Below are 12,007 nucleotides of genomic sequence, written 5' to 3' on the forward strand. Positions count from 1 at the left end.
TACTAAACTGTAGCGAGCGGTGATAATGATTTAGGCCAGTTCGCAAACAGTTGTGATCGACTTGGTCAAATCTCGGCTCGTGGTGGCTCGTCTCGGATTTAAACTCGGCTCGAGACTTCAACGAGCGGATCTGAGCTTAGCTAGGCAAAACTCGACTCAAAGGCTCGTGGAAGGGCTCGATTATACTTTTATATAGAAAAATAATATATTTATATATGAATAAATATATAAACCTAGATATCACATAATAATTAGTTAATAGTTCTATTGTCTAAAAATTACCTATAAATCTCATATTTAAAAAAGGAAGAAGAAAGAAAACATGTAAAAACTAGGGATGATAAAGAGTAGGCTATGTTCGTGAATAGTTCGAGATTGACTTGTTTAACATTTGGCAAAGCTTGGCTCGAACAAAATTCGACCCATTAAGCTTCGAGTTCGGCTCGAGTTCGAATAAACTCAAAACGAAAACAAGTCGAACACACTAGAGTTCGGGCTCGACTTAATCGATAAGCAGCCTAACTGTGGCAAACAAGAATTGATCGGCACGGAGGCCCCAATTATAGCCTTATAGGGCTTGATGGATAACATTGTGGCTAATTTCGTCATATGAACATTATTGGACTCAGGCCTAAGAGTTGATCCCTTATCCCTTTAAAAGTATTTTGTTATTTTTATCTGAGAGTGGGCCTACTACTAGCTAGGTCCAAACAATAATCGTTTTCGTTCAAGTTTAAGAACACCATTTTCGAGCTTGCGTAGAACTGTATATATGGCGAATGCAGGTTTGTAATATCGCGTGTTCTTTTGTTTGCTTCACTGTCAAAAACTTCTTATTTCTTTTCTAAAACCCCTTATCTGTATACAAAAGAAACTGACTGTCAAATACTATAAATTTGGTACTATCAGCAAAGGGCAGGTACATGATTATTGCCAGTAGTCAGCACACCCTGTTCTCCCATATAGTTCTGGTACTATCAGCACAGGTACAAGTGTACAACCGTACAACGCAAAAGCATGAACACTCGAGCGTACAGAAAAAAAAAACAATCTGCTGAAAATTTTAACAGGAACAGCAGAAAGTAAACCAACATCTTCATTATTTTTGCTGCACAAGATCACATGCAAAGACATATTCGCTAATACACTAAGACACACGCAATAGCTCAACACGGCAGAGAGCAAAGCACAATTTCTGATATTTGATTAGTATGAATTTGACATTTACACAAGAGAGCTCAAAAGCAGCATACACCAGCATTTTGTACAGCACATTCAGCACACTACATCGAACAACTTTGGGATTTCACATTTACTCTTTGCAAAATGTTGTCAGAACTAATTTCCTGTGTGGCTTTGTCAGAACTAAGTAAGCAACTAATTTCATTTTTCAGACTCGGGAAAAGCTGTTCAGACTAATCATCAAGTGATGGTGGTGGTAGTTGTTCTTGCTCGTTGATGTCTAAAGGATGATCAATGGATTCAGCAGCTTCCTGCACATGCTCATTGTTTTCTGGCTGAAAATTGATAGGAAACTTTGTAACCCTCGGCTTATCAGCCAAAATATTCCGCAGAACTCTATCAATAAACACCTTCTGAGGTGGTTCTTCCCTCAACTGATCATCATCATAATCATTGTTCACATAATATCCTACTCTGATAAATTCCTGTCCCATATATGAGCATGTCAATAGCAGCACCGTGACACCAATTATATCCGCTTCACAGATTTTTGACGGATCTGGTGGGTCAGCCTGGAATGAGACACAGAGAGCATCAAGAATCATGCATACTCAATTACAAGCAGCCAAAATCAACTATAACAAATTAAAAGTTGTTGAATAACCTGGAGAACAAACCGATAGTTACCAACATTGACAGGTCCTACAAGCACACTTTCCAAGAGCTGATCGTATGTCTCATCTTCAGCTGATCCCACATAGATTAGTTTCCACTCCAGATCTGTAAATGAATAGATGAGTCAAACAGCATGTAACCAAAATGTATCCAGAAGATTCACAAACCCGTCATAAGGTTTCTCTCCACCTTGTGGGATGTGGCGTAGCTGATTGCAGATTCAAAAAACATACCCTCTTGCAATACATTAGTACAAATGCGATGATCAGTTCATATATGTGAAGAATGGCCGACCCCAATATCATATTTCAGGCATTTATACTAGTCACATGGTATGATCAATCTCATGCAATTTCTCATATTGCCCATACTCAAATCAAATCTGAGTATTGGATAGCGCAGCATATTATCAAATCCAAGAACCATTTATAATACTTTAATCAACCATAGTAGAAATACTTGATTATTAATGGTTCTTGGATTATAATACAACCATAGTAGAAATGAAGACAAATTTGCTTTGCTTACTATAATAGAGCTCTTAAAAATAATTGTTGATGAATAAATGCTGCAACATTGGTACAAGAGAGAGAAAAATAGTTGAAATTACTTTTATTACAATACTCCATCCAACCTTAAATAGACTTCCCATTTCTAATTATGGCACTATTAATAAGAAAAATCTTCTAATTTTTATCCCAATATATAAGAAAAAACATAGTCATGTGGGGTCTTGTTTGATTCATCTCATTGTATACATTACAAAAATTAAAATTTTATAGTTTTTATTATTATGGAATTAAAAATATTAATGATACAAGATGAACATTGGCAAACGTGAACATGGGAAATGTAAAATCTATTGAGGGACAAAGGGAGTACTCCATAATACAACACGAAATAACAAATTTGTCCTTTATAAGATAAGATATGACAAACTAAAGGCAATACCATCAAAAGCATTCAACAAACTCGTCAATGAAATATTTCCACAATTATCCATTGGAGAATCAATCCACTACCAAATACAAATAGAAAACAAAAAAGTAATTATATTGCTAAGTTGGATTTTATCATTTGTTTATGTCTATCTCTAATAGGTACTTGACCCACATGGTATACAAAGCATTCCCCATGATACCATATCCAAATCAAGTGTACGACCTACCTCATTCCTTAATGAAGCTCATAGGGCAGTTCATGTAATTAGTGCACCAATAATTGCAAAATAGAATTGTTACTTCATAGTTCATACATCATAAGAAAAAAGAAAGTCAGCCATACAAGCTTGATTACTCCAGAAAAACAAAACCAATAGCACTACAAACTATCCGACAAGCTGCTCTTAGAAGTTGCATAAGGAACAATATTCCAAGTGTACGTGCAAAATCATGACTACACCTTACACGTTTATACACATGCAATTTGTGCTATTCAACAAATTACCAAATCGAAGAACCATTTAGAATCAAGTGCATTTCACAATTTATCGGCATTAAAAATTTTTAAAAAAAATCATTGGCAGAAAAAAAAAAAAGAGGAAATGAAGCTAAATACCTCCTCTGCTTTTTTTAGTTGCACCATTTGTTTTTCACACTTGCTGAAACGCTTCTTTGGACGACACCCCACTTGACTATGCATTATCTTATCTAATGATGCGAGACAGCTTAACAAAATTGGTTGATTAATAGTGCCAAAAAGCAGATGGTGCAACTAAAGAAACAGAGGTAGTATACAAACACCCAAAGCAACTTCCAATCTGAGTTAGAGCAATAATCACCATGGACAACCAAATTGACAACATACCAGAGGTGGATCACTAGCCAATAGTCATCAAACTGAAAAAAGAGGAATACCATCTTTAAGTGGAACCGAGCACTCGTATGAAATTTGAAACTGAAATGGGCAAAGAAATGGTGCTGGGTTATCCAAGATAGTGACATTTGTGATATTAATTGCCGTCATTGCATTTCTTTCTTAGCTGAAAAAACAAGGCCGCATTAAGAACGTCAACTATGTGCAAAAATTTGATATCCACAACATAACAGAATAACCGCAAACAAAAGAAAAAACAAATGTCGAAACTTAAGTCTGATTTATTCTGAGAGAGTGTTTGGTATGGAAAATTTTGATGTAGGAAACGGATTCAAATAAGTGTTTCCATTTCTAATTGTTTGGTATGAGTGTTAAGTAACATATACCGTATTCAAGGGGAAACATAATCCCCCCATTTGACATTTCCTTCCTCAATCATAATCCTCTCAATTGTTTCCATTCCACTAAGATACCAAACAACAAGTAAAGGTAACGGTTATTATTTCCATTTCCCCTCCTTATCCAAATCCTTTCCATTCCGTTTACGTTTTTCATACCAAACACCCTCTAAATTTTTCATCTTGGCGATCACAATGGGCTAACCCAGCAAATCAAAATGTAGTTTACCAACTTGGTTACTGGCAATTAGCAGAATAATGTCTGAATTAACAGCTGAGCATAAACATTAGACCCATAACTCACATTTAAATTAAGCAGTCTTTGCTTACATAACAAACTAATGATCCTAGCAAACCCTAAATCTTACAAGAATCTCCTGCAAAACGAACTATGTAGAATGTCATAATTCACCAAATAAGGTAACTAAGATTAGAAAAATCGAAATTAAGAACGAAACAAACTTGGTAACTAAGATCAGAAGATATACTCAATCACAAAATTGGACTATATAGAGTGTTATAATTCACCAAAATATCTAAGGTTTTAACAATAAATATCAACCAAATGAACAATATCCCAAATTCAGTCCAAAAGAATGAAGATAAATTGTCAAGTCAGGAAAAGTGAACCCTAAATTTTACCGCGGAAACTACTCTACTGTGAAACCAAGAATTCATAAATTAAGAATAAGAATTTTATAATACAAAAATAACAAACTCCAAGAATTTCCAATTAAGCTAGGAAGTCTGGCAGATTGTAATTTAATTATGAAATTGAATAATTCTTTCAACCATGAGAATGAAAAACCATGAGAATCAAAGTTGTGAAACGACAATTAATGAGAAAACACCCAAAAAAAATAATGTGAAGTAATAATTGAGAAATTCAAACTCATGTTAAAGCATAGAGCTATTAAAGAAGATAGAATTCTGAATTTGAAGACTGTATTACTATCTTACCTGCGAAAGTGAGGAAGATAACTAAGGCCTAAGGGAGAGATGAACAATTATTACTTATTTTTACAAATTAAACACCAACATATTGTCGGGATGAGGATTCGAATCCTGGACAATGTCCTAGAATTCGGGGTGGTACTCCACTGAGGTACCACATCTCCCTCTATGTCATTGATTATTGATTTGTATGACATATCAATATTAATTGAGAAAATTTCTCAAGTATTCTTGAAGTTTGGCACAATTTCTAAATTATTCCTCATATTTGGAAAATTTCTCATGTATCCATGAGATTTGTGTTTGTGTCTAAAATACCCTCAATAACGACGGCATGCTAATAAATGTTAGGTTGTTTGCATTTAAGGCGTGATATAACCGTTGTAGGTTATTAGATGGGACCAAAGGTTTGTTCTCTATCTTCAACCAATTTAAAGCTAATCTAAATTTATACTTTCCCCAATTCTCTCTTACTCTCTCTTCTTTGCTTTATTCAAGAAAAAATCACGAACCCTAAAATGTCGCCCTTCCCTTCTGAAATTATTGCTGAAATGGTGGGTTCTCTTGTGTATGAATCAAGAAGATCCTGCAAATGCAGGAAGAAGATGGAACTTCGCGTTTTTGAATCCAGAGACAACCCTAACAAATTATACTACAAGTGTGTACCTTGTAACAACCACTAGTTTCGGGGATACCAAAAGTATCTTAAGGGGTTTAACAAAATTGCAGGGCGAATTGGGTGACTATGGCAAAGACAAAGTGATGAAGACTTTGTATGATTTCCAAAAGAAGATTGACGAGATGATTTTTCTCATTAGGTGGTTGGGGGTTTTTTATTGTGATTATTATTGTGCTAATTAAGATGCAAGAGTTGTATGCTCCGTTTGGTAGGGCGTAAAATATTTTCAGTGTAAAATGATTTTCATGGAAAACAATTTACAATGGAAAACACAATTCCAAAATTAGTTTTCCGTTGTTTGGTTCGATGTAAAAAAAATGATGAAATGAAAGGAAAATGAAAGGGAAAGTAAGGAGGTAGTGAGAGGAGTGTACAAGAGAGAGAAGGAAAATAGTTTTCCCTTCATTTTGAAAGGAAAATGGTTTTCCATCCTTGGGAGAGTAATTTTACCCCAAGGGAAAATGGTTTTACACTCTTTTGCCAACCAAACAATGTAAAACTGAAAATAGAGGAAAACAGTTTTCCGGGAAAACGTTTTAAGCCCTACCAAACGGAGTCGTATTGTTACTTCGACGCGGGTTGTTTTGTTCACTCAAATGTAATAGATTATTTAAGGGTTATTATATGTCGGCTTTCAATGAATGAAAGAACAATACTTTTCTTGCAAATAAGCCTAAATTTTTGATGTTATATCTTCAAAATGTGCCCTCAATTGATACTGTTAATTACATAACATTGATTGTATTAAAAAATGTCCTAAATTGATAAATATTGTTAATACTCATATTGATTATAGCAAAAAAAAAAAAAACTGCCCTAAGTCCAAAAAAAACCTTAATTACGGAACCAAAACAAAAGCTTTAGTTGGTTGTGAAGAGCTTGTAGCTGAGTACTTTGCCTTTTTGGGTTTTCTTCCTTTTTTTTTGTTGCCACCTTCATTCTCAGTAGTAGGTTGTGTGAAGACACCCTCCTCCACGCCTGCACTCTTCCTTTATCTTCCACGATTTGCTGCCCTCTCTTAAGTTGTTGCCACGCCTCCCATACAACTCTTCTTGTTATGTCCAAGCTCATTGCTCTTGGTACACCTGATAGTGACACACTGACAGGCCTTTTCCCCTTCCTTTGCTCACCTGGCTACCTCTTCTCTATTTCTAGGTAGTCTACCAACAATCAATCACACCCTAGGTGGTGCAATGATAGGGACGTTTGCAGGTGCCCACTGGGAGGGATCATGCATGGGTGCAATATTTAGTTCATAATTGCCTTGTATGTGGCAGCTGTGTAACAATGGGAGACAAATGGGGAAGGATTGAGCCTGCTGTTGTTGATAACCTTACAAGCATGCTTGCAAGGTATCTTTGTCATTTGCCACCTACCACACATACAAGACATGACATTCATATCTAAAGGAATTGATGTCTTGCCCTCAACAACCTCCCACTGTCCTCTGCCAGACATATGCAATTGGCAGCCTCTAGAATCCTCTAAGTTTTTCCTTAGTTGCTCCTTGGCATAGGGTGTTAGTTCATGTCCTGGCCAATCTTTACATGAGGCGTGCCTTGTTGCTATTCTAGCCATGCCTTCTAATCACTAGTACAAAATTAACGATTTGCGTCGGACCTGGGACCCCTATTTGCGTCGGATATAGGTCCGACGGCACAGGTCTTGACAAAAATGAATGATACAAGATCTACGTCGGACTAAGAAACGACGCGATTAATTGGCTATCTGCGTCGCACATGGCTGAGCATGTGATGCAGATGGTATCCCGAGCAGCCTAAGCATCACTCATCTGCGTCGCACATGGCTGAGCATGCGACGCAGATGGGATCCCCAGCAGCCTAAGCATCACTCACCTGCGTAGCATGTTGTGCCACATGCGACGCAAAATGGAGCCTTTTATATAAAAAAAACATAAATATGAGTCTCAGCATCGTCCCAACAATTGAGTTTGCAAATTGACATTCAAATTAAATAAATACAAAAAAAAGACAAATAATATTACAGAAGAACTACAAGAATTAGATCTGAAACTATGAATATTGAATCGAAATAGAATAACAAAATACAAGAACAAAATGAAATGAAAAAATTAAACAAAAACACAAATCTGAATCGATTAACACTCGGGGGATATTTTCTTTCTTGGTTCACAGGGGAAAACTCAAAAACATAACTAAAAACAAATTTGAACCGACGAGAGCTTAATGTTCTTCAATCTTCACCGACGAGAGTTAAATATGTTCTTCAATCTTCACCGTAAACCGACAAGAAACAGTCTAAGTTACCCAGATTTCTAGAAGAAAACGAAATTGAAAAAACCCAAATAAACAAAATTAGATCTAATAAAAAAAACCCTAAAGTCTAAAGCAATAAATAAACCATCGAATTAATTTATAGTCGCCCTTCGCTGGCGAGAGTGGGAGATCTTCGTTTGCAGTTCCGACGAGAGTGAGAGGTCTTCGTTTGTTGTTTCGATTAGCCTGAAAGTTATTCTTTCGAAATTCCGGCGAGAGTGAGAGACTTTTCCTGTAATGGCGAGAGTGAGAGAGAGAAAGCGCTAGAAATGTTGGGATGGGAGAGGAAGATGAAGAGAGAAAGAGAGGGAGTGACAGTGAGATGGAAGAGGAAGATGAAGAGAGAGAGAGAGAGGCCAGGAGGGCGCTAGAAATGTTGGAGGGAGTGACAATGAGAATGAAGTTGAGGGAGAGGCGCTAGAAATGTTGTAGCTAGGGTTTAAAAAAAGTGAGGCGGGCCTGGTCCACTTTACATCGGATGGGCCTAAGGGTCCGACGCAAATTGAGCTTTTGCAACGAACCTAAGGCACGTGCGACGCAGATAGTGTGAATTTTTTTTATCAAGGATGAGACGATTTGCGTCGGATGGGCCAAGGGGTCCGACGCAGATTGAGCTTTTGCAACGCACATCTACATGGTATGACGCATATAGCTCGTATCTGGTGCTTATGTACCCATGTTGTGCGTCGCACTTTTCTTTGTGTGCGACGCAAATTACGTTTTTGCGTCATTTTGCCTTTCATGCGACGTACTTGGGGTGACGCAAATTGTCCTTTTTCTACTAGTGAATGGTTGTAATTACAAGGCAAATAATGGGTGTTAGTTCATGGCTGAAATTAAAGAAAAATAAATAATGAGTGTTAGTCATACCTTCCAGCATATCCCATGATAGGTCAAACTTTATCAAGGCCCAAGGTGGCATACAATGACTTTGTGGCATTGTTGGTGTTATCATCACAACAAAGGGTGGTGTCAAATTTATGTATGACCCACAAATTCAATGGTACCTTCATAAGATACGCATAAGCATCAAAATCAAGCTTCCTGATCTCTGTCATTGCTTTGTTGAAGACCATCCATTGAAAGCATCAGCATCGTGCCAGAAGTAAACCTCAAAATATGGTCCACCATACTTTCCATGCATCATAAAATATTTTCAATAGGTGGGGACTAGTCAATTAATTACAAAAGCTTGGGACCACCTTACTCACACTAAAATTTTTAAACAAGTGTCTGCAACAAATTATTCTAGAAGAATTTGGGAAACTTGCTTTCAATGAAGCTTCAAGCCCCTAATTAATTGAGTAACAAATTAGGACATTATAAACAAATAAAGTAAACAAAAAAATGAACAAAATTAATGGTAAGTGTAGTACCTTCATTTTATCACTTATTAAAGTTCACTCATCCCTATATGATGTTCCCAACGTTAGACTTAAACTCCTGAAGAGATAGTGCCAATTGTCTGAACTCTCCTCACTAACCACTTTCTAATGGAGATATATGTTGATTTACATCTAGGGCTATTGTAGATAACGAGAAAACATTAAATCACTAGTAGAATAATTGATTATTGCTACGGTGGTATTGCTGCGGTTTTACCCCTACGCAACAATATATCACGTAAAAAGAAAAAAATATAAAATAACCATGTTGATTCGGTTTAAACCATAGCAATATGGTTTGAACGAATTTTTTTTGAAAATTTTTGACTATTTGACCAAACATATTGCTGCGGTTTCTGACAAGAACCGCAGCAATATATTAAAATAATATAAAAAATTATTATTTGAACCTATTGTTGCGGTTCCTACAAAAAACCGCATCAATAGGCTTTTGAAATTAATAATAAAAAAATCACCTAGGGTTTTAAACACTCCTCTCTTCCTCTCTCTCTTCAGTTTTCACGCCCCTTCCTCTTCAATTTCACTCTCTCTCCTCTCTTCCTCTCTCTCTCTCTCTCCTCCTCTCTTCTCCTCTCTTCCCCCCTCCTTTCTTCCACGCACACCTCCTCTCTTCCATGCACACCTCTGTGGTTTCAACGTTCGTTTCGGTTCGTTCGTGAGTGGTTGAGACGCGACGATCAATGGTGAGTGATGAATGACGAATGCAACGGGTTTCGAGAAACGAGATCCCGTTCTAAAAGGTTGAGACGCGACCCTTGAATCGTTTTTTTGATTTTTTTGAATAATTCTCAACCAGTAATAGGTTTCGAGAATCGAGTTTTTTTTTATTTTCGTTCAAGAAACGAGTGGTTCGTTCATTCGAGCCATGAATCGTTTTTTTTTTTTCGTTTTTTTCGTTTTTCTTCTTTTTCGTTTTTTTAGATCTATTTGTGATTTTTTGTTTTAGGATTTTTTTTGATTTTTTTTTTCTGTTTTTAGATTTTTTTGTAGATTTTTTTGTTTTAGGATTTTTTTTGATTTTTTTCGTTTTTTTAGATCAGTTTCTTATTTTTTGTTCTTATTATAATTTTTGTAATTAGTCATTAAGTTGCAATAGTTGTTTTGTTATTTTTGCTTTTTCATTTTACTTTTTGATCTTTTGTATTATTTATGTAACTAGTTTTTTATCTTTATGTATTAATGCGATTCATGTCATTTCATCTTCAGTTTGTCTGCGAATTTGGTGGATAGTGGATGGGTTAGTTGCATGATTTTAATCTTTCAAATTTAATTGCAAAATTCCAAGAATTTTTTTTTACCTGTACCAGGACCTATTACTGCAGTTTTGGGCAACAACTGCAACAATAGGCCAAGCTATTGCTGCGGTTTCTAGCCAAAATCGCAACAATATGTTCTACTTTTTTAATAAAAAAAGTAAATATATTGATGCGGTTTTACCCAAAAATCGCAGCAATATGTTCAAATATTGCTGCGGTTTAAAACGGCACCAATATATTAATTACCTATTGCTGCCCCTTTAATTGTTGCGCGGCCAAAACCGTCGGAATAGGCCACTTAATGACCGCAGCAATAAGCATTTATTCTACTAGTGAATCTTCCTTTCAAATGTCAACCATCAATGCCAATAAGTGGTCTGCACCCTTTCATAAAGCTCTCGAGCATAGCACCAAAACTAACATCAATCCTCTTGAATGTTAGTGGAGTAGTAGGATCTTCATTAATCCAACTGATGAAGGCAAAGACATCAAGATTTTTCTCCTTAATGATATGGGGGAAGTGACCATAAGATTCATCATGTGCTCCTTGGATCTGTTTAACAGCTTCTGCCCTAGCCGTATACATAGTAGACTTAGGCACAGTTACCCCAAATTTCTCCAACACCAAATCAACAAGTGACTGACATGACACTTCAAAATTAGCCCTCACATGATCCATTATTTCCCCTGCAAGCCACTTAATACCAGCCATTGGGTTATGTTCAAGTCTATGACAAGAATAGGGCTCACTTAGAGATTTAATAGCCCATGCCACTTTATCAGGCAACATAGATGCATGCAATCTCCAACCACAATCTTCATTTGCTCAGACAACAATGTACCTCTTTGCATCAAGCTTCAACCTCACCAAATCAGCCCCTACCTGCACAGAGAAGTCTGTAACTACTTGCACCATATGTTCCTTATCCAAGAACAAATTAATGCCATTGATGTACCTCTATTTGACCAAATGGTTGTTCAGTGAATAACTTTCTATTTCTGTAAACCTGTTGCATATAACTCTCTCCTTCTACATCATCATCTAAATCACCAAAAAAAAAACCCTCCTCATGCACATTATCTTCATCAGCCCTGCTTCTTGTGATACATTTTTGTCAGGGGTAGCTTGTATGTGTTGTTGTCTTTGTGAGGGTTGGAAGGTACCCTCCCCCCCTTTAATTGTTGTTTTTGGGACTCTTCTGTTCGTAGTATTTTTATGTGATTCTCTGGTTTGTGTGGGTTTGGGTGGGCTGTGTGGGTTGGGTTTGGGTGGCCTTAGTGGGTTGGATTTGTGTGGGTTGAGTAGTCTGGGTTTGATTAGGCTGGGTGAAAGTGCTGCCTCGGG

The 12,007-nt window shown here is 36.7% G+C and overlaps 1 protein-coding gene across 1 annotated transcript; it reads right to left on the minus strand.

Annotated features, from left to right (window-relative positions):
- Window positions 1–1,179: 1,179 nt before the first annotated feature.
- On the minus strand, window positions 1,180–5,108 carry LOC104908490 (histone chaperone ASF1B). Its single transcript, XM_010697608.4, has 4 exons — window positions 5,031–5,108; window positions 3,714–3,838; window positions 1,847–1,962; window positions 1,180–1,754 (listed from the first exon to the last, which is right to left on the minus strand). Exons 2-4 carry the CDS (start codon window positions 3,820–3,822, stop codon window positions 1,416–1,418), a joined length of 564 nt encoding a protein of 187 aa, XP_010695910.2. The 5' UTR covers window positions 3,823–3,838; window positions 5,031–5,108; the 3' UTR covers window positions 1,180–1,415.
- Between the last annotated feature and the right edge of the window lie 6,899 nt (window positions 5,109–12,007).

The sequence above is a fragment of the Beta vulgaris genome, chromosome 6, assembly GCF_026745355.1.
Source record: "Beta vulgaris subsp. vulgaris cultivar EL10 chromosome 6, EL10.2, whole genome shotgun sequence".
Lineage (NCBI taxonomy): Eukaryota > Viridiplantae > Streptophyta > Magnoliopsida > Caryophyllales > Amaranthaceae > Beta > Beta vulgaris.

Bases quoted from the DNA above. Each gene is read 5' to 3' on its own strand.
- LOC104908490 (XM_010697608.4), bottom strand. From the start codon at position 3,822: ATGACGGCAATTAATATCACAAATGTCACTATCTTGGATAACCCAGCA. The intron at 1,963-3,713 runs GTATTCCTCTTT...ATTCATTTACAG, and splicing joins CTCGGTTCCACTTAAAGATG to ATCTGGAGTGGAAACTAATC. The intron at 1,755-1,846 runs GTTATTCAACAA...GTCTCATTCCAG, and splicing joins ACTATCGGTTTGTTCTCCAG to GCTGACCCACCAGATCCGTC.